The 24,522-nt window shown below is 40.3% G+C and overlaps 1 protein-coding gene across 1 annotated transcript in view; it reads right to left on the bottom strand.

Annotated features, from left to right (window-relative positions):
- UNC13D (unc-13 homolog D) overlaps window positions 1-24,522 on the bottom strand; it is a 1,205,501-nt gene that overhangs the window by 462,726 nt on the left and 718,253 nt on the right. The window contains exon 15 of the mRNA XM_044077226.1: window positions 23,995-24,085. Within this exon, the coding sequence (XP_043933161.1) occupies window positions 23,995-24,085 (91 nt within the window). The remainder of the gene's footprint in view (window positions 1-23,994; window positions 24,086-24,522) is intronic.

Here is a 24,522-nt window from a genome sequence, read left to right as displayed (position 1 = left end):
CAAAAAAGAAACACAGAAATCAAAAGGACTTTGTGTTGGATTATGGAATGGCCAGCATTTTAGGAAGTCCTTGCATTGAAAATAGGCATGTTGATGATGGTGCAGGGCACCTCTGGTCCATAGGATATAGTGGCATAGATGAAGGCTTGTTGGGTCCTTAACATTGGCAGATGTATGTGGTCCCCTGGCAGGTTCTTGCACATGTGCTCATAATGGTGAGGTGGTTCAAAGAGGTGAAATGATGGCATAAGGAAGGTGAAATTGGTGGTGAGATCTCCTGCTATGGCTCAGGATTTAGGAAAGGTAAGAATGCCTACTGACTATGCACGTGTGGTGAGTTTTTTTTTTGAGGCAGTGTGTGTGGAGGGTGTCAACTCCCCTACTTAGTGCTGCAAGTAGGCAGACCAACAAATTCTCCTATAAGGATAGGGGTTCTTGAGGGATCTGCAGGAAGATTATGTGAACAAGGATGCAGTGCAAGACTTGGTACAAGGGTTTAGTAAAGTGTTTCCAGTAAATTGTGTGCTTTAGGCCGGGGGGGGGGGGCATCTTTGAACCTAAAGTCTGAGGGCAAGGAGGACATAGCTCATACATTGTTGGGCAAAACGGAGCAGTGAGACAAGGTGCCAGGTCTATTTCATAGCCCTCTTTTCCTGAATATAATGTCTTGCACATTAGGCTTAATTCCACTGAAAAGGCCTGGCAAGAGCTACTTAATCCCCCAACTGTCCTTTCCTGAAGGTTTGTCAGTGAATCACCACAATGCCAGTGCTATTTTTGAGAGGTTCAGCACAGGTCTGCTTTGGTTATTGCAAAGGAAAGCTACAGGTCAGACAGAAGTCCACTACCTGGATGATTTCCATTTGGATGATGAAGGCCAAAAGATGATGAAGGCCAAAAGAATGCTGAGAAGGAATCATTATGATTCCAGGAACTGTTAAGGGATCTGGATTGCCTTCACCTGCAGATGGGTTGGAGGGCCAGCCGAGCCTTTAACATTTCTGAGTTTGGTTGTGGACATTTGTAAGGAGTCTTGTAGGCTCCCAGAGGGTGTTAGATAAGTTGCAAATTAGGATTATTGTTTTCCTGAGGCCACTTCAAGGTGGTAGAAGTCATGGAGCTACTGGGATTGTTGATATTTTCTTGAGGTCAGTAGGGCTGAGCAAAATGTTTACTAGGTCTTTCACCTAGTTGTCTTTATGTAGCACTTTGTAAACAACACAGGCCAAAGATAGTCAAATGATCCAAAGAGGATTTGGCCATTTAGAAGGTCTTTAGCAGCTCACCATGTCACAGGCACACTGAATGTCTTCTACTGATATGCAGCTGTACGTGGATGTTCCTGAGAGGTTGGGTATGGTGCCTATTTCAAGGGCAAAAAGTTTTCTGCTGCATGGCCCCAGGATTAAAAAGCAGGGATGAGGAGAGACATTGTGATTTTGGAGTTGATGTCAATTTAGGTTACCAATGTGGCTTGGCAAGGGGACTTGAGCAACAGTAAGGTGGGGTTTCATTCAGATAATGAATATCTTAGTGGAAAAACCTGCCAAGCCACCTTCAATTCCTACTGTCTTGAGGAGGAGGATGGTGTTGCTTGGACAAAAATACATTTGTCATATATTTTCTGGTTGATAATCTTTCCCACTTTCAGTTCTGCGGGTTTCAGGCTACGGCCCTGAAGTGAATGGACACCTGTCAGTGATACCAGAAACGGGTTGGAGCATTTGCAGCTTGTAATTGGGGGGGGGGTTGTTCCAGCAGTTTTGGACATAAAGCACAAGGGAGGCTTATGGATCAGCATTAGCCTCTTTCTGTCCTTCCTGGATGGTCTACCAGTTCAGGACAAAAGATGATCAGCGCAGGTAGTTTCTAGGTACATGGTGTACTGATGGAATGTAGCTGAGGCTGTGTAGACAATTTGGTTACATCTGGCAGCACTGAGTACAGTGACTTTCTTGCCATGTGGTTCAGCTGTTACCAAGCAAAGGCTAATTTTGAGGACGTTAAAGGAGTGGGAGAAGATCTGAAGCTTGGCTGAAACATCAGCGGACACATGCTAAAGTTGTATTTGAAAAGGCTGCACTTGTTAAGTATTACATTACAAAACCTATGCTTTGTTCGTCACATTCATCATTTTATAATATATGGGTGCATTTAGAATTACTGAGATGCTAAGGAGTTCAGCATATCAAGACTTACATTTCACAGTCAGTTTTGGTTTAGATAGGCAGATAAAAAAAAACAGTCAGGTAAAGACCAGAAACGGGCACTGAAGAGGAATTATAATTGTTTGCTTTGCTGGGTGAGTTAGGCTATGACCTGGAGAGAGCTGTCACGAGACAATCTGAGTGTCTTTGTCTTTCAGTTTCCCAATTTGAGACTGGTGGGTTGCAGAAAGTTTGATTTTGTGATTAGGTAGGCATTGGCTACTCGGGGCATTCAGGGAAACTGTTATTCATCTTATTCCTTCTGGATAGGCAGGTCATTGGACTTATTGAAAGAAAGCACATTTTTTGAAGTGATCAAATGGGTGGGGGGTACATGGCTATCTGCTGCTTTTATGTCTTACATTAAGTAGTAGAGCAGTAGTGTAGGAAATGGCATGTGATTAGGTTTAGCACTGATTTCTTTGCTGTTTGATTGTGGAGCATTCTTTTATCTTTTGGTTGGCCAAGAAAGCCTGTGGGATGTTATTTGGCAGGGGCAAAGAGGGCTGTACTGGAATCACATTTTGCTGATCTTGGATGGGATACAGGAAGTGACAGGTAATTCATGAGTCATACTGATACACCTGGGAGGTAATGATCTTGTGTTGTGCGAAGGCACAGATTGCTGTCTTGGACTGCTAAGGATTTGACTTTAATTTAGCAGTTATACTGTGGTCATCTATTATTCCCAGTCTGGTGAGGCAAGAGGCATGCAAGGTGCCAGAAACAGAAGATGTTCAAGAATTTTGTAATCACAGGGTTGCCAGGGAAGCTTCATTATAAATTTTTTTTTTTTTGGATCACTGAGTCCTTACAGCCAGAGGTTCTCTGGTAGAAATTAAGGTTTACCTAAGTCAAGTGGGCCTAGATTTATTTAATGCGCATTTCTCGTCATTGCTTCTCAGAACTAGACATCCACACCTTATAGGATGCAGGTGATTTAGATTTATTCTAGGAAACTTGGGGGGAAGGAGAAGCTGCCTCTGGAAGGTAGCCTGAAGGGTAGGTGCATAGGTGCTCTCCCCCACATCACTTGTACTTTCCCTCTTCCTTTCTGAGCCAAAATGGGAGAGTATTTAGTATTTTGAGTAAAGTTGTTGAAGTGTTGGCCCAAAAGTAGTGATTTACTTTTAAAATCAGATTTGCCAGAGCAAGCAGTAGCTGCTCTGTGTCATATTTTAGGTGGGTTTTAAGTGGGAGCCAGCTTTCAAGCATGCTGCCTCGACTTGCTTACCTATTAAGGAAGTCGATCATTGGTTGTGATTCTGTGATGTTCTATATGTTAAATAGTTTAAAATGCAATGTGTTTCACTGATTTTTGTCGGATGAAGTTTACTACTCTTTCTTTATTCCATAGCCAGTATTGTGTTTGTTTTACAATTGCTCACAACAACTGGACTGATGTTGAACATCTTTTTTATAGCACTATATGTTTTTATTACTTGATCTAGACTAATATGTATGCATTAGTGCTCACTGTCTGTGTCACAGGCATTTATTGTAAATGTTTAATTTCTATAACCTTGCTTTAATCTGAGGAGCTTTGGCCTCCACTGAAAATGGAAATTATCCAGCTGGACTAGCCCGGTCAACAAATGTAAAATAAAATAAAATAAATAAAATAAAATAAAATGTTACTAGTAAGCTGCTGGTCTTGTCGTAATAAGTGTAGTAGCGTGACAACTGGTATAGCTTTTTTTATTGTAGATTTTGTAAAAGTGGAAAAGGGAGCCTTGGGGCAAAAATCATTAGTAAAGTCTATTACTACAAAGTACTGCTGCTGTGTAACATTGTAACACACTGAAGTTTTATAACATGAGAACACCCATGCAAGAAAGTTTCTCTGAGACTGATGCAACTGTAAAAAAAAATGTTTCTCATTTTCTTCTTTTCTGAAATTGTTTTATTTGAGTTAATATAGTGGGAATCACCTAATTTTAGAAGGACTCTTGAGCTGCTGAAATTTCTTTGAAGAATGCTGTGGAGAGATTTGCTTGTATAACTCTTTCCTTGGTCACATTCTTTTATTAGTTAAATGAAGCCAGAAAAATGTATAAATAGAACTCGGTGATAATATTGTTAAGCAATAACAATGTATTTCTCTTCTATTGTATAACATGGAAGCATGCTTAAGACTTTACATGATGCTTGTAATTACCCTCAATGCAGATAACATTGAAACAGTGTATCACACAGACAAAAATCTGTTTGCATGTGGGTGTGTATGACTATGTGTTTGATTTATATATATATATAATATATACATATATATATATATATATATATATATATATATATATATATATATATATATATATGGAATCACTGGAATAGAACAATATTGAACCTTACCACATCAATAAAAAAAACACACTGACCAAACACAAGATGAAATGAAAAAAAACAACAGAGCATAGGATATCACCCATACAATAAATTCAAACACCTTTAAGTATAATGAAAAAAGTATTTTTTGCTGAGGTATCGGATCCCCACTCCTCCCCCAAACTTATATATACCAACTCCACAGTTGCACAAGCACCAACATGGAGAAAAGTTCAAAAAGCTCAAAACCCTTGGCATTCCATACTTCCAACACAGCAAAAGAAGTCAATTTCCCAGTGTATATTCCAATCCAAAATGTATTGCTTATAAACAAAATGAACACACACACCATTACTAAAGAAAAGCCTTAACACAAACTCTTTAAGTAAACTATTCATCCAAAACAGAAGCATGAACATGTGGAATCAAAGTTCTTCATCAGTCCAGTTGTTGTGAGCAATTGAAAGGTAATGAAAAAACAAAAAAATGCACAAACTACTTTAAAACAAACACAATACTGGCTATGGAATAAAGAAAGAGTAGTAAACTTCATCCGACAAAAATCAGTGAAACACATTGCATTTTAAACTATTTAACTGTTGTAAATGTGTTTCACTGATTTTGTCTGATGAAGTTTACTAATGCAGTAAATGAAAAGTGCTTAACATAAGATATGACTCTTTCTTTATTCCATAGCCAGTATTGTTTGTTTTACAGCAACTGAAAGGTATTCAAGTCATTCGAAGTGCTAACAAATATACTGTTTCAATTGGCTTTCTTATCTGTGTTCAAATACTGTGTAAACATTATCATTGTTGTGGCTCATGCTTCTATATACATTTGTATGTGTGGGGTGGAGTGGATTGAGTGTGTATAAGCTACGTTGAGTTACAAGTTGGCCAAAAATTTTTTCACTTTCCATCACAGTCAAATATCAGCACTGAAGATAATAAGTAGCTGAATTTGGTGGTGTGAGTAGCATGTGTGGGAAAGGAACAAATTGTTGGTACAGTGGCACAGTTAATAGTTTTGTCATGTCACAGTGCTTGTCTCTCTTGAGTTTCTGTCTGTGGCTTCATCTGTATGGAGTTTGAATGTCCCCCTCTCTCTGTGTGGGTTTTATTCAGGTGATTTTATTTCCTCCAACACCCAAATACGTGTCACAGGTGAACTGATGTTCTTCCAATCTACAAGTAGAATGCAAGCTGTGTGTGTGTGTGTGTGTGTGTGTGTGTGTGTGTGTGTGTGTGTGTGTGTGTGTGTGTGTGTGTGTGTGTGTGTGTGTGTGTGTGTGTGTGTGTGTGTGTGTGTTTGTCTGCCTCAGAAAGTAATATTGGCAAGAATATACATAAATCTCCAGGGCAGAGAAATAAATAAGGAATCAAGTACATCTCAGAACCTTTAGTCTCATCAGAGCTTCTGGGGGCTGTCAATCCTTGGTGTATAAGTAGCTACTAAGCTCTTCTGCATGTGGCCCCACTTAAAACAGACCTTATTCAGAGGTGGGCACAGATTGTTATAGTTAGTGTGGGGCTGGGAATACTGTGGTCATTATTTCTTTAATTTTTCACATAGTAAAACTTCAGAGTTGCGAACAGAAGGCCATTCCAGCTTGTGTATTGGCTGCGGCAGTATAATAATTATTTCTTTAATTTTCCTCAAAAATCACAAGTCAGAGATATGTAAAAAAAAGGCCACTATCACTTGTCTAAGACCACTGTTTGCATAGGAGCAACAAGTTAAAATGAATTAATGTGACTTTTTTTTCTTTCATTTTTTCACATTCTTTACAATTGAAATCAAATGTATAAAAAAGTAGCAGTCTTCTGTGACCGGGGAAACAGCATGCTGCATAAGGACAGCTGACAGCAACAGGTTGGATTATTTTGTTCGGCTATATTCTTTTAAGCTTTCCTCAAAATTTGATTTAAAAGGGTACACAGAAGGTGGCTGTCTTTTGGGGTTAGGACTGAGGAGATATGTTGTGACAACAGTAACATGAAATACAGGACTATGCAAATTTGTCCTTTCATTTTCATACCAATTTTTTGTGTTAGGGAAGGAGGCAGTCATCCCAGATACGATTCATGTGTTCATGCAAGCATTTTCTTTTTAGTTTATGAGTAACTCAATTTATTGGTATCTATTGTGTTATAGGCCTTTAACATTAAGCCCTGGATATAACTTTACTTCTTCTTAGAAAGAAAAACGTAGTCAGTTACTTTCTTTACTTGTCATTTTTTGTACAGGTTATTGATGGACCAAATGTTGTGAAAAAGCCCTAAAATACTCCTCAGAGAATTTGAAACCCTATAGTTTCTGGGGGCCTACTGGTCACCATATCTGCAGCTTAGTTAAATTCTTTCCGATATAGTTATTATGTGTGTGTGTGTGTGTGTGTGTGTGTGTGTGTGTGTGTGTGTGTGTGTGTGTGTGTGTGTGAGTGTGTATGTGTATGTGTGAAACTGACAGTAGGTAGCAGGGTGGGCAGCGCCATGGGTCACTTTGCTTAGTGCTACGTATCATCTGATATTGACCATGCAGTCACTGTATATGGCATTTAAAAATCGGTACTTCTGGGTGTGGCTTGCTTGCTTGCTTAAAGGGTATGTGACTACCGTCAAGTAAGGTGTGTATTTCCTTATGCAGGGGGTGTGGCATATTTGTCAGGAAATAGAAAGATGAGAAGGTGGCAACCCTACATTATACACACACACACACACACACATATATATATATATATATATATATATATATATATATATATATATATATATATATATATTATATATATATATATATATATATATATATATATATATATATATATATATATATATATATACTTTATTAACAGCTTGTACTATAAAAGACTGCAGTATCTTCAATATATATGTATATCTATATCTATCCATGTCTGTGTGTGTGTGGGTGTGTGTCTATAGATATATATATATATATATATATATATATATATATATATATATATATATATATATATATATATATATATATATATATATATATATATATATATATATATATATATATATATATATATATATATATATATATATATACATACATATACATAAACATATATGGGCTTCATTCATGTGCTCAAACTCGGAAGCATTCAAGCTCTTGAACTATTGGTTGCAGTGCTTGAAAATAAACTTTTAGAACCTTGCCTCTGTTTATGTGCACAAAATCAAGATAAAGTGGGGATCGGAAATATATCCTTTCCGCACTATAGTGCAATTTTGAAACTGGTATATATATATATATATATATATATATATATATATATATATATATATATATATATATATATATAAATTAATAGGGAGTGTGGGAGTGCAGGGTGGCTTTCCCCTTGCAAAACAGATTTTATTTTTCAAATCTGTGTGATTTGATTTTATGTGTATACAAATATTTTTGATTGAAATACTTTTAGCTCTATCTTAGGCTTTCAAAGTTTCGATACTTGGAACATCTGTCATAAACTCATATATCTTCGTCATCATCATCATTCCTTTTTCCCATTTTTCTATTTGGGGATAAGGTGTCATGTCGACTGTCACAATCTCCCTCTATTTAGTGCCACTCTCCTGTCTTCTTTGACACTCATGCCTGACTGGCAAATGTCTTCTCTGACAAAATTTAGCCACCTCTTTGCTGGATGCCCTTGTTTCCATTTGCCTTCTTCCTGTCTGTCTCAAATCTTCTTCCCCAGATTTTCTTCTGCTTTTCTGCATAAGTGCCTGAACCACCTTTATCTGTTCTCTTTTCCTTTTTTGAAATTGTAGCTACTTTGGCTTCTACTGTTATGTCCTTAGTTTCTCATCTGCCCCACAGTGTGCATCCTACCACTCATCTCAAGCACTTCATCTCCATCACCTCTAGCTTCCTCACCTGCTCTTCCTTCACTGTCCAGGTTTCTGTACCATACAGTAGTACTAGTCACACCACTGGTTTGTACGCTTTACTTTTCAGCTTCTTTGGCATTCTTCTGTCATATGCTACACCTGACACTCTGCGCCAGTTGGCTGCATTCCCACTGATTCTAGCTTTCCCTTTCTCATTCAGACTTCCCTTCTCCTCCATCACCCCTATCACATCCTTGAAGCTGTTAATGTGTTCCACTATTTTCCCTTCCAACACAATTTGCAGTTTCGTCTGAATGCCACCATTTGCTGTCATTACAGCTGTCATATCTGTACTTAATTTCATCCCATGTGCCTTCCATTCCCCTATTTTTTGCTAAAGCTCTTGTTCAGAGTCTGCCTGTAATGCCATATCATCTGCACACAGCAACTTTGTTGATCTCTCCCCTCCAACCTGCTCGGTAATGTAGTCCATCATGAACAGCAGTGGGCTCAGAGCTGAACTCTGATGCACACCCACTACCACTGGGAACCCCTCGGTGAGACCAAAACACTGTTCATACTTCAGTCATTGTATCCTGTATACAGCCTGCACTAATTCTACCAATGTTTCTGGCACTTTGAATTACTGCAGGGCTGCCCAAATCATCTTTCTGGAGACGTCATCATATGCTTTCTCCAAGTCTAGGAATGCCAGTTGTATTCTTTCCTTATCTGCAGCTTTTTCTCAGCTTTCTGTCCCCCCTGCAAACATTGGATCAGTTGTGCTGCATCCTGATCTGCTGCTTTTCCTGACTTCATTTTCTTTACTGCTGTTCGTACTTCATCTATGGTGGGCTCTTCCTCTTCTCTCATCACAGGCTGGGTCTGGGACATTACAGCTTCTGTGGGGTTTTCTTCATTCAGAAATTGCTGGAAGTACTCCATACATCTGCCTTTAATGTCCTGCGGACTGGTGAGCAGGTTTCTACTGGCATCCCTTATGAAGAGTGTCTGACTTCCTTTTTTATCTTTTTGTCTTTGCCTTGCAACCTGTTACAGTTTCTTTGTGCTTTCTACTGACTTACTTTCTAGTAGTTGGTAAAGTGCTTGTGATGCCTGTTTTTTTTCTGCTTTTGCAACTCCTTTCTTAGCTTCTTTGTTAGCCGGCCAGTATTCCTTCCTAGCCTGCTCCATCTTTTCTATCTCCCTCTTTTTCCTGCACTCCTTTCTATTGATGACTTCCTGGACTTCTGCATTCCACCATCAGCTTTCCTTATGTACCTCATTTCCATACCTGACTTGGCCATATATCTGTTCTGTAGTCATCACACATGCTGTTTTAAGGTGCTGCCATTCTTCTTCAACTCCACCTACTTTTTCTTCATGAGGTACTAGACCCCTGCATAATTCCTTGAACTGTCTTGTTTTCTCTCCAGTCAACTTCCAGATCTTCAGCCTGGTCTCCGTTGACCTTACAGCCTTCTCTGACCACTGCTTGCAACTGATTGTGGCAACAAGTGGTTTATGCTGTGGGCTGACTGGTTCCCTGGAGATGACTTTGCAATCACTGATTCTACCCCGGTGTCCTTTCCTTAGTAGAAGTAAGTCTACCTAAGTTGCATGCTGGCCACTCTTTTCTGTGATCTTGTGACAGTCTCTCTGAACATTATATTGGTTACTATCAAGCCATGTGGACCAAGGCAGTCCTCATATTCTATTCTGTCTGTCCCGATATCTGCATTCAAGTCACCCATTATTAACACAAATTCATATTGTCCTGCTTTATCTACTAGGTCCTTCAACTGTTGTCTGAATGCACTCTTTTTATAGATTCATAGATTCATTGACTGTTACTAAGCTGATGACCCAGGGTTCTTTCTAAGCTTATCCAAGTTTTCCTGAAAGAATAATGTCTTGTATGCTAATAGGACATGGAGGGCCAGGCATTCATAAGACACCTCTGTCAATAAGGGACATGACTGCCACACCTGGTTTAAATTTCCTATTCCACATCCACTGGTCTAGGTTGCCCTTAAACTGTGTAATAGACTCACACAGCTTTACATGGATGGGAAACCTGTTCCATATATAGGAGGGGCAGTCTCTGGGACACATATCTGTCTTTCCAGCATGTTTTGTTTAAGTCACAGACAAAATTCAGGTTACTAGACCTTGTATTTCTGGTACTGTTTGACTTACAAATATGTAGGAGATTCATAAGTGTGCAGTTTGCAGATGCCTTGTAAGCCAGGCACCCCTCTGCAATTTATAAAAGACTGAGTAGATGGAAAGGGTATAACGCACTCTGCATAATGCAGGTTTGTTACTCCTTGTATTCTCTTTGTAAAGAACCTCTGAGGTTGCTCAAGATGCTGCATATACTTGGTCAGGAACATGCTGCATATACTTGGTCAGGAACATGCCAAAGGGAGCGTTGTACTCAATGATTGGTTCTGATAAGGGAGGAATAAAGTGGAACAATTACCTCTTTGGACCTAGATGCCATGCCCTTACATATAAGTTGCGCAACATAAAAGGTTTTCTTCACCACTGTGGCCAAGTGGCAGTAGAAGGTAAGGCAACTGTCTGTGTGTGTACCCAGATCCCTGACCACTAGGTCAACTCTTACAGGTGTATTATCAAAATGGTAATTAGCAGGGATGGTTGACTTCCCAAAGAGCACAATTATGCATTTCTTAGCATTGAGTTTAAGACCATGGCTTTGGCACCATTTGTTAGTCAGAGACCTTATTGAAGAATGCTAGTGTCTGCAGCAGAGTGGAAGATAACCCCCAGCTTGCAATCATCTGCAAACTTAGTCAGCCATAAACCTTTAGCATTTGCTTCCATTTCAGAGAAATAGATGCCAAAAAGGAATGGGCCCAGTACAGAGACCTGGGGGACTTTGCTAATGACTGGCCTCTTGGTGGCGGTGGTCTCACCGATTTGGACCTCTTGGGTCCTATCAGTGAGCCAGTTGGCTATCCAGTGAGTGATAACAGGGATTATACATAAATTAGTGAGGTTGCTTATAATGCTTGAGTGAAGTATTGTATCAAAGGTCTTGGTCAGGTCGATATAAGCTGTGTGCACAGTCTTACCTTCATCCATTGCTTTGGTGACCCTCTCAAAAAAGTCCACTAGATTTAATAGGCATGACCTTTCTTTGACAAAGTTGAACTGTGACAAGTCTGGTATTTGCAGGTTACCTATGACCTCATGTATCATGTCCATGGTAATTTTTTTTCATGGCCTCACATATGAGGCTGTAAACCTTATGGGCCTGTAGTTACCCGGATCAGTGGTTGGACTACCTTTGTGTAGGGGAATGACTTTAGCCATCTTCCTGACTGAAGGCTCCAGTTGAAAAGTGATTCAAGTGGACCAGAGAGGTCATGTTTCATGCTATTTATTAAACATCCTAGGATGCTATCAGAGCCCATTAATGCAGTGTTTTTGGCCTTGGAAATGCATCGATGACCTGTTCTTAGTAATGGTGTTTGTATGTGCTACTTCCTTTGGACAGCTGGGGGGGGGGAATTTGAGCTGAACCTGTCAGCCAAAAGGTTGGCAATGGCCTCCGGTTCAGTGTGGGTGATGCCATTTACAATATGTTTTTCACATTGTTGTGTATTTCCTCTGAGGTTACAGACATAGCTGTAGGAGGCATTGTGGTTGTCCTTTGCCTGAGAAGCCATTTTTTTCTTCAAATTTAGCCTTTGAAGTATTAATTAAACTTCTTAGCTGTCTGTTTAGATTGGTCAGGGGGCTTTTAGTATATATACCTTTGTTCCTCCTAGTCTTGGCCAAGATTTTTTTTTATTTTGTTGTATAACATGCACAGCTCACTCTATATAGCTATCAATATGGCTGTACAGAGATTTTGTAAATAACTCAGTGTATGTTATGGTGCTTACTGGGTTTGGGGGTGCTCAGAATTTAGCCAAGGTCTTGCTTAGTAGAGGGAGGTTAGCCTTGGGATAGTTTCTAAAGGTTTTTGGTTTTGCTGGATCCCTCAATTTCATTTTTATTTCAAGTAATACTGCCTTATGGTCGGTTCTGACAATCAAAGATATCACAATGGGTGAGGAACATTGTTCCCCATGTTTGTGAGTACAACGCCAAGGATAATTGTACCCCTGGTAGGAAAATGGACCAACTATTCCAGGATGTTGGTATTAATAAAGTTTAGGAATCACTACTCTTGTGCATTAGAAGTGGTGTAGGATTCCCAATCTATAGAGGGGTAGTTGAGATCCCCCATGAATATTGTATTGGGTTGAATGGTGAGGGACTCTAGTATATTGAGATAGGGAGTATGGGTTTCCTTGGATATGGAGGGAGACCTATAGGTTGCAAGGATATTTTATGACACCCTGTTTATGGTGCACATGTATGAGTTCTAGTGGGTCATGCACTTCAACTAGTCTGGATGTGAGATTGGTTTTAATATAGACTGAGACTCCTCCATGTTTAATTTCCTCCTGTGCAGTAGTTGGTCTAAAGGTGTGAAAGGCATTATAACCTTACACATGTGGGGTACTCTCAGTGACTTTAAACCATGTCTCCATTACTACACAGATGTCTACACACTCCAGGGAGAGGTAGGCTTGCAGGGAGTGGTTTCTTGTTAAGACTACAAGCATTCAGCAGTACCATCTTCAGATGCTCCTTCATAGGTTCAGTTAAGTTCATAGGTTTATCACTTTGGCAATTCCTAAAAAGGCACTATGGAGGTGGAAAAGGTCTTTGCCAATATCCAAATGCCTAGAGGGGATAAGTGCAGACCATCCCTGGGAAAAAAGCATGATCTGTCAACCATTTCATCCCAGGCTGCCAAATACTGTACCCCCCTGGAATTACACCAGAAATTAAGCCAGTTGTTAAAATCAGCCATTTTCTGTTGGTAATGTGGCATCATCCTTGGAAAAGGTAGTATGCCACTCAGTGTTAGGCTCATACCTGTCTGAGACAAATAATCAGTGAGCTCAATCATGTCTCGCTTCATACAATCAAGAGAGGTAGGCCTCAGATTATTAACACCCACAAAGACTATGACAGAGTCATACTGGTACCTGTGGTTCAGTGACCTGAGTGCCTATGTGACTTGCTGGATCCTAGCCCCAGAAAGAAACCTAACCATGACACTCTCCTTAAACAGTCTGGTGAGGGGAGCATTGGTGTGCCACACTATAGAATCACCAATGACCAGGACATGTGGCTGTGTGCTAGTTTACCTTAAGGGCTTAGTAGTGGAGGCAATCGATACAATGTTACTATGTGCAGCTGCAGGTGGTGTTTTAACAGAGTGTTTATGGGATGGCCGAGGACCCTTTCTTTGATTGTACTGTGCAAGTTGCCTTAGTGTTTTAGGAAGGTTACCTGTAAGTGCCTCATTGTAAGTAGTTTTATGTGTAGGGTCTTTACCCTGCACATTACGCATGGTGTAAGTGTCATTGACAGCCTCTATAGGATTAGTTTTAGTTGTATGAGAGAGTTTTGCTTCCAGTGTTAAAGTGTATTTTCACCTCTCACATACATTATTAAGAATAAGTGGGTTATCAGTGTACATGAGGCAATTGCTACAATGTCTCAGAATATCCATATCAACCAGACTAGTCACATAGAGAGTTGGGAAGTACATATCCATGACTACTAATCTACTAGAGAGGAGTGAGGAAAACTCAAATATTGAACAAGTCAATAAGACAAGGAACCAACGGTTCTTGGAATTCATAAATTCCAATGCCCTGGATCAACTAATCCTTAGTCCCACCAGGTGCTCCAATATCCTGGACCTGGTCATTACCAAAATGGGAAATCGATGCTTCACACCTATGGTCACCTCCTCATTGGTCAGGTCTGACCATAAGCTAATCACCCTTGACATCCACATCCCACCCCCACCTGTCATGAAGGAACCTCTGCAAAAAACTTCTCCAAAGCCATCTTCATGCTACTCAAGTCAGAAGTGACAAACTTCATGACACCCATGCAGACGGGAACTGAATGTTTGACTGCTGAATCCTACGGTAAGGCACTGTATGAGCACATTCACTCGTGCATGAATCGTGCCATCCCTAACAGAACCAAGATGCTCTCCTCCAAAAAAAAGAAGTCAATCTGGTGGTCCCTTACCATAAACAAACTTTAGAACAAAACGTAGAAACTGTTGCAGAAAAGGGGAAAATCCCAGGATGCAAAAAACTCCCTTACCAGCCTCAGTAAGAAGCTGAGATTTCTCATAAAATCCTCCAAAGCTAATTACGAACATAAAATTGCCAAAGATTCCAAAGACATCCACAAGGCATTCTATAGCTATGTCAAGAATCTAAATGACAATGCTTAGATGTTCTCTGAGCTACAATAGAATGGCATTAAATATACTGATCCCAAGGATATTGCCAATACCCTGGCAGATCGATTCAGTGCAAACCTCACCCCCCTCTCACCCCCTAAAGGGCACATCTCAGTACTGAAAGATTGCCAAATTCCAGTAATAACAGCCACACAGGTAAAAAACGCAGTCTTCAAAGCTAAGAATACAGCATCCATGGGACCAGACAACATCCCAGACTGTGTACTACATGAACTACAAAATGAACTGGCACCTCACCTAAGTCTCAAGTTTAATCATAGCCTCACCTCAGGCTTCATGTCCACTGAGTGGTGCACAGCTACAGTTATCCCACTCCACAAGGGGGGATCCACCTTGGATCCCGGGAACTACTGCCCCATCAGTCTGATGAGCCTGATGTGCAAGGCCATGGAACATATTAACATGGAACTTATAAACACAGACATTGGCAGCCTTCAAACACTGGACCCCACACAGTTTGGGTTCGTAAAGGGCCGATCTTGTCTCCTGAACCTGATTGACTTCTTCAAATCAGTCTCTGGAGCCGTGGGCAAGGGTAAGGTGGTCCACATAGCCTATCTGGACCTCGCCAAGGCCTTCAACACTATCCCACACTCTGGAATCATAGATAAACTTACTAAGCTGGGCATTAATCCCTACATCACTCGATGGGTTGTCAACTGGCTACTGAGAGACCCCACACTGTAAAAATAGCCGACTCCAAATCCAGAGCCAGACAAGTGACCAGTAGAGTACCTCAGGGCTCAGTCCAGGGATCGCTCTTGTTTGGCATCTACTTCTCTGAAGTACAGGCCAACACTAAGGGACTCTGGCTAACAAAGTTCGCAGATGACTGCAAACTGGAAGCTATTATTGAATCCCCAAATGATGTGGATATTTTACAAAAGGGCCTTACAGAAGCAGATGCTTGGTGCCAGAGCCATGGGGTCAAGCTCAATGCCAAGAAATGTATAGTTATCCCCTTTTGGAAAAAAAACATGTACCTGTGAATTACCACATAGGTGGCAGTACACTAAACACTGAAAGTGTGATAAGAGTCTTAGGGACACAGGTGGACAGTGGTCTCACCTTCGATAACCACATCGCCACAACAGTCAGGAAATCCTTCTATGTGGCACACCTCATCACTAAAGGCCTTTCATCCAGAAGAAAGGAGGTCATTGTCCCACTGTACTCATCCCATATTAGACCCATTATAGAATACAACATTCTGTTTGGTAAGTACCTCTCAAAACATCTGCAACAACTGGAAAGACCACAGAAATACCTCACTAAAAGAATCACAGGCCTAAAGTAGATGCCCTATGCTGACCATCTAAAAAAACTCCACCTATACTCTGTTGCATATCGTCTACTCAGAGGCGATCTCTGCTTAACATACAAGGCCATGTCAAACCCAGAACTGCTGGACATGCTACACTTAAAGAAATCCCAATCCCTCAGAGACACACACTTCAGGGATCTAAACCTTGTCATCACAATGAACAAAACATGCTGGAGGGATAGGTTCCTGACCCAGAGACTCCCCAGACTCTGGAATAGACTGCCCATACATGTCAAGCAGAGTGCCTCTTGGCCCTCTTCAAAAGAAACCTTGATGACTGGATGGGAGATAGGAAATTCACCCCGGGGATCACATCAGTCACCCTGCTAGACAGGGTTCCAGGGAAGTAAATACTGTGGGAAGAAATAGCCAGGGAATTGTTATGGCTAGGCTTGTATAGGCACTAGGGCCGATAGCCTAGTACCAACCTATGAACCTATGAACTTGAGATCGACACCTATGAACAAACTAGATACTTTAGTAGTTAAAAAAATCTGTCTAGACAGCAATGCCACAAGAGTGCAGACAACACACCTTCCTAATGTAAAATAACTGGTTTGGAGCATAAGGGCTTAAACCAGAACAAAGATACTAAGAATAACGGGAACAATAAGCCTTCACCAGCAATTCCCAGCTCAGAAGTGTGGAGGCTACCATCTCCTCCCACAAGAGTGCAGCCCACAAACCTTCTTAATGTAAAATAACTGGTTTGGAGCCCAAGTTCTTAAACCAGAATTAACACACTTTTAGAATAACAGACACAATAAGAATTCAACCAGCAATTCCCAACTCAGAAGGGTGTAGGCTATCTTCTCCTGCCACAACAGTGTAGGGCACAAATGTCAAGTCACAAAGATATAATTAAAAAAATCCACACAGAATATGCAGGGGCGCATACTTCCCTGTATGTCCCATCCCCCCTTACTTGTGCATACTAACAGAGAGGAGGATTGGGAAAACTTTCCTTTTATGCAAGACAGAGAGGTGTTTATTATTTGTGGTGCAAGACTACTGTCATTTTAACAGGGGCATTTACCCTTAGTACATTGCTCTTTGTCTTTGGAGTTTGTATACATAGGTAAGAGGACAAAATCCAAAAATGGTGGTTGTGATGTAGATACATGTTTGAAAAATACAGGTCTATATTTGTAATGCTGCAACCTCAAAAGAGCAAATGCTCTTATATCAACAAAAAAATACCAAACCCGCAGAATGTTGAACAGCCAAAACAGCAATTTTTTCCAGGGAAAAAATCGCTGGGCCAAAAAAAAAAAAAAAAACAGCAAGAAACAAATAAATAAATAAAGTGGGGGGCTTCATCCCCCCAATGTGGGGGCTGTGCCCCTGCACCCCCCCCACTTATATATACCAACTCCTAGATCACACCACAGTGGAGGAAACAGCAAAGTCCTGACAATGGCCCAGCGATTTCTTTCCCTGGGAAAAAAATCACTGTTTTGGCCATTCCACATTCTGTAGGTTCGTTTTTTCTGTGTCGATATAAGACCGTTCGTTCTTTTAAAGTTTTGACATTACAATAGTGGAGAGTGCAGAGTGGTGCTAGCAGCAGAGAGGCTAAAAGAGCGACTGCTAACCTGATAAAAGTGTTTTTTTTCCTGCTACTACCTGGGCGACTGTTCAATCTAGCTAAACTGCAAGTATTTCTGCTTCTTGAACTATTTTAAACTGTTTAAAGTTATTTTTGCACCTGCACTTTTAAAGTTTGTCCTGTTTGTTGCATTTACCTGTTGAGGCTACACACTCAAGTGCGCTAGCCTGTGTTACATATTTATTGCATTTTCCTGCTGTTTGTTGCAAAAATGAAAAAAAAAAAAAATTATCCTTGTTTCCCATCTTTCCTGACCTAGAGTAGTCCAAATACAGGCCTTGCTGTATTCTGGACTTTTGGAAAGTTCCTGTGTTGCCCATTTCCTTTCTTTGCTTCTTTGTTCACCAGTGGCAGTGGGGAGCTTAGAGCTTCTCCTACCTATCACTGGAGAAGTGTAGACCTCCAAAGTAGACACCCAAGCAACCGCTACCCCAAAACAAAAAACGTGCAACACATAGCTCACAAAGCCAGTGTGCCGAACAGTCACAGCCCTTAAGGCTAAACAACACACCTGATACACTTGTAATAGGTGACTATCATCAGGCACACTGACGTCCCGCTCACCAGGCTGAACAAGGAGAAGGTCACGGTGAGCTGCCTGTTGGGTGCTAGGATCCGCCACATAACACAAGCACTCAGGTCACTTCAAGGCAAGTACAAATATGAGTCAGTCATTGTCCATTCTGGTGTGAATGACCTGAGATGTACCTCCCTGGACTACATGAAAAGAGACATACAGGAGCTCTTTGAGCATGTAGCCCAGGCCGGTATGACCCTGACCTTGAGTAGCATCTTACCCTCACCAAGAATAATGCCACAATATAAAGACAAGATGATCAATTTCAACAATTGGCTTAAGTATTGGTGTCATTCAAAGGGGATCCAATGCCTGTCAGCCTGGGATGACATGCTCGACAAGCCACGATGCTTCACTAGGGATGGCTTGCACCTGTCACCCTGGGCTTTGGATATTGGCAAAGGCTCTTGCCACCCCCATAGTGCCTTTTTTAGGCAAGGCTCAAAAGACAAACCCACCTCCATAGGTATCACAAGGGATAAGAAACTAAGAGTAATGTTACTCAACGCCAGAAGTCTGAACGTCAAGATGCATGCACTCGAAACTCTCCTTAGCATGGAGAACATCGATATCTGTGCAGTAACAGAAACCTGGTTCAAGGCTCCCGAGAGCACCCCAGCAGTACCAGGTTATACCTCATACCATGCTTTTCGGCCCCAAAACTTGGACAGAACCACAAAAGGAGGGGGAGTATCAATATTCATCAAAGATACCCACACCTCCAGGTTGGTGGCACAGCACGAAGCATCAGAGACTATCCATGTGCAACTAACAGTGGGTAAAACTGCCTTCCAGTTTATAGAATGCTACAGACCACCCTCCCAAACCCAGGAACCCCACTCAACCTTCCTGAGAACACTGGAAAACATGAAGGTCTCTCCAAACACCATTATATTGGGCAACTTCAACTACCCAAACATAGACTGGGAGCATTACTCTAGCTCCAACACCCTAGCCCAAAGGTTCCTAGAATTTATAAACTCAAATGCTATGAAACAACTTGTTACCACTCCCACAAGAGGGGAAAACATACTGGACCTGATCATCACCAACATGGGAACTCTATGCTCCAGACCAGAAGTGCATCCCTCACTGGTAAGATCAGACCATAAACTAATCTCACTGGATATTCACATCCCGACCCCCACCCCCTGCCCAGAAAACCACAGTGAAAAACTTCTGTAAAGCAAATTTCACACTCCTCAAAACCGAGGTGGAATCCTTCAAAGCCCCCGGGCCTGTGGAAAATACAGCCCAGACCGCAGAATCCTTTATAAACGCATTCTATGAACACCTTCAGGAATGCTTGGATCATGCAATCCCAAATAAAACCAAGACCCAATCCTCCAAAGACAGACATCCTGTCTGGTGGACCCCAGCCATAAACAAACTATACAATAGAAGGAAGAGGCTACTACATGATAGAGCAAAATCCCAAAAAGGGAAAGGCATCTCTGATCAGTATTAGCAAAAAACTATGGGCACTCATAAAATCGTCTAAGGCCAGCTTAGAGAGAAAAATTGCACAGGACACTAAGGATAATCACAAGGCTTTCTTTAGTTATGTTAGGAACCTGGGTGGGAAATCCCAGATATGCTCAGAATTAGTCCAAAATGACAAAAAATACACCGAACCCACAGACATTGCCAACATCCTAGCTGACAGGTTCAGCGCAAACTTCTCCACCCCCCCACCAAAAGGGCAAATATCTATCCCAGCAGAGTGCTGCCCCCCTGACATCTCAGATGCTCAGGCCCTCTCCAAAGCAAAAAACACAACACCAATGGGACCAGACGGTGTCTCGGGCTGCGTCCTACATGAACTCCAAGAAGAGCTAAACCCAGACATAAAACTATTGTTCAGTTTCAGCCTTACTACAGGATATGTACCCAAAGAGTGGCGTACAACAACAGTGGTCCCTCTCCACAAAGGTGGTGCCTCAATGGATCCTGGAAACTATCGCCCCAAAAGCCTGACTAGCTTGGTCTGCAAAGCCATGGAAAGCATCATCATGGACCTCATAAATAAAGATATAGGGGACCTACAGACACTGGATCCTACCCAGTTCAGCTTTGTTAAGGGCAGATCCTGCCTCTTAAACCTGATCAATTTCTTTGAAACAGTCACCAAGGCCATTGATGAGGGGAAGGTGGTCCACACAGCCTACCTGGACCTCACAAAAGCCTTCGATACAATACCCCACTCGGGCATTATAGATAAGCTCACCAGCTTAAATATAAACCCCTATGTCACTAGATGGGTTGAAAACTGGCTCAAGGACAGAACCCACGTGGTTAGAATTGCTGGAGCCATGTCAGACTCCAAACCAGTTACAAGTGGCGTCCCACAAGGCTCAGTCCTGGGACCTCTCTTGTTCAGTATATGTTTCTTGGAGGTACAGGCCAACACGGAAGGACTGTGACTGACCAAGTTCACAGATGACTGCAAACTGGGCGCCATAATCGACTCTCCAGCCAACACAAGCATCCTCCAAAAGGGCCTCATAGAAATGGACAACTGGTGCCAGAGCCATGGCCTCAGGCTAAATGCCAAAAAGTGTATAGTCATCCCCTTTGGCAAAAACAAAGTGCCCACAAATTACCACATAGGTGGTAATCCATTAAGTACAGAAGAAGTAATTAGGGACCTGGGGACCCAAGTTGATAGCAATCTCTCATTTGACAACCATGTGGCCAAAGTGGTTAGAAAAACATTTTATATAGCACACCTAATCATGAAGGGATTCACATCTAGATCAGGGGAGGTCATCGTGCCTCTTTACTCATCCCTCATCAGGCCCATAATTGAGTACAATGCCCCTTTTTGGGATGTACCTTACCAGACACCTGCAGCAACTGGAAAGACCCCAAAAGTACCACACCAAAAGGATCAAAGGGTTCAAACAGATGTCATATGTTGCCCGGTTAAAGAAACTCCAGCTCTACTCAGTGGCACACCGCCTGCTCAGAGGTAATCTGTGCCTGACGTATAAAGCCATGTCCAACCCGGAATTAATGGACATGCTGCACCTCAGAAAATCCAAATCCCATCGAGCTATGCGGTTGAGAGACTTGAACCTCAGCACTGAAATAAATAGGACATGCTGGAGGGACAGATTCATAACCCAGAGGCTCCCTTCACTCTGGAATAAAATCCCAGTCCAGGTTAGGCAGAGTCCCTCATTGACTCTCTTCAAGAGGAATCTTGATGAGTGGATGGGAGATCGTAGGTTTACCCCAGGTATCACTTCTGTGTCACTGTTAGATAGAGGCACGATATACTAACCTCAAAAAAGGGTATAGCAAAATTAATTTAAAATGGGTGGCGAAAGCCAAACACACTCTGGCTAGGCTTATAAATGCCCTAGGGCAGATAGCCTATTATGAGCCTATGAACCTATGAACCTATGAATATAGACCAAAAAAATGCTTACATTGTTCATTTTTTATCACATACAACAGTTGGTTTTCAATGTGTGAAAGGACATTTTGATAGTTAGTATTTCACTTTTCAGTATGTTGAAGAGCACTGTGATTTTCTGTATTCCAAATCTGCATATTGTACCTATAGATATATATATATATATATATATATATATATATATATACATATATATATGGGTCTACTTCATATGACCTAAATTTCATTTGACTGATACCAAAACACTGAAAGTTCAAAAGCCTGAAAACTCATTTGAATGAAACTCATTACACTGACACATTAAAGTAAAAGGTATATGCCCTTTTCCTCACTGTAGTGCGATCCTGGAGTTAGTATATATAGTTGGGGGTGTGGGGGGAACAGCCTACTACATTGGGGGAGGTGGCAGGCAAAGCCCCCCACATAGTTTAGGTAAATATTGTTTTCTGCAAAGAGTTATTCATTGCATTTATAAATATCCATGCGTATGGTTTAAAATATATAAAGTATGTGGGGGGCAACCTCCCCTAACTATATATACTAACTCCAGGATCGCACTACAATGGGAAAAAGGACATATACCTTTTACTTTAATGCGTCAGTGTTATGAGTTTCAGTCAAATGAGTTTTCAGGCTTTTGAAATTTCAGTGTTTTGGTCTCAGTCAAATGAATTTCAGTCAAATGAAATTACGTCATATGAAGTAGACCCATATATATATATATATATATATATATATATATATATATATATATATATATAAAACTATGGGTAACATACATTCTGTCAAATGCACAGCCTGTCAATCAAAAGATAGAAGTTGCATTACCCCTCACGAGCATGTTTCATGAAGTGGTGCTATAGTCAACTCACAATTACCTGATTGCAGCACAGTGTTTCCCACTTCCTTTTGTTGCAGCTACATAACCATGGAGTCATTGTATATATGTAAGGGGAACATATAATGGGGTGTGAGGGGGGGTGAAGCCCTCCAGTTAAAGCATTCTCTACACTGGTTTAAGGAAGTGGGTAGTTGACCATTTAAAGTTATGAAAAACCAGGAGTAATGATTTTCCTGTTGATTGCTTCTATCAATAATAATAGATAAACCCATATATTCTCTGCTTTGACCAACAAAAGGAAATATAATAAACTGTAAAAAAAATCTGTAAGTTAATTCCATTGTTTTAATAAACATAATCAAACCAAGACAGATCTTTTTCCTGATAATAATGAGAAAAATGGAATAAATCTCATCAAACTGAACAAAAACACAACAAAATGTAAATCAGCAATAGAATACCCCAAAACACTAACTCCAACCATAAAGCAAACATACAAATTAATATGATAAAAATGTAGAAAAAAATGTCAGTCTCTCAATTTCACTGCAGTAGCAAAAGGAAAACTAATCTGAGCAATCATACAAGAATTCAAAATACACATTACTTACCAGCAATGCAAACCCATCCTATTTCAAACTCAAACCTCATAAAAACCTAAATTAGTAGCAAATTCTAAGAGGATAACACTTAAAATGAATCGAATAAACAATCTGATTAATCTAATTGCAAATTCATAAATGTTAAAAATTCACACAGAGCTAAATTATAAATTGTACTCAACTACAAAACATCACTAAATATAAAAACAATGCCAAATATTCAAAAAGTATACTTGAAAGAAACAATGCCATATACAGCTGTATAAAGCAGACAGAAAGTGCAATGGCCTAAGGCAAACTGATATCCTTATACCCTACCAGTTTAGAAGAAACAAAGAACACTACTTCAAGTGAATATCTACACAAAATTAAAAAAGTAAAAATACACAGCAGTTGAAATGAATGGAAATCAATACTGCAAACATAAACACAAAATGCGTTTCGCATAATAAATGAAACAGCTGGTACTATGCTATATTATATGCTCAGTTTTGACTTAAGGCACAGCACTTATCATCATAAAAATCATCTCCAGATTTCACTTCTTATACCCCAGACCTTATATTTTATATTACATATATTTTATGCCTCCTAGATACATAGAAATATAGATAGAGATGTATATTTTCCACTACATAAAATACATTAGCAGACAGCTAGATTAAATATTAGTTTTAGTTTGTAGTCGTTTTTATTTTCTTACATAGAGAAAGACAATTACTTAATTAATTACTTTTAATAATAAAACTTGATATAATCCATGGTTGCTATCCTCTTTTTAACAGATGTGGTACTTCAAAAATAGCAATTTCCTTCTCCAAAAACAGCAGGCACCATTACCTTGATTGCTATGATAAGTCTTTCATTGAAGTTAGGGGTTAAATCACAGAGCTCCTGGAAGGCCTTCATTTTACACATCTGTACAAGTACCCTGAAGATTGAAATGCAAAAACAGAACATTTAATATGATGAGGAGAGAGTAGAATGAGACGGACATGCATATATCTGCAATCCATGCAATTTTCTTATTTTTATAAAAACAATAAATAAAAAGTGAGGTGACATGAAATCATTGCTTTGTGACATGGAGGTCTCACATTTGATGCGCACAAAACAGAAATATTGAAACAAATTATGTAAATCATTATAAGAAAAGTACGACTTCATGTAGCAAACTGTACATGAAGGTAGAAACAGCAACATTGCATTTTTATACAATATTATACTGTAGGGTAGAAAGATGTCATTGTTTTATCTACTGATAAACTGTTTTTTCAGATACAGTGAATTTTTATGTAAATGTCTAGTAGATATTACATGCTGCAAGAAGTGGTGCCAGTGTGTGTATTAAGTTATATTTTGCAAAGC

Source organism: Protopterus annectens, chromosome 7.part0 (genome assembly GCF_019279795.1).
Source record: "Protopterus annectens isolate FY-2018-M chromosome 7.part0, PAN1.0, whole genome shotgun sequence".
Taxonomy (NCBI): domain Eukaryota; kingdom Metazoa; phylum Chordata; order Ceratodontiformes; family Protopteridae; genus Protopterus; species Protopterus annectens.
This window is presented reverse-complemented; position numbering and strand designations above follow the sequence as displayed.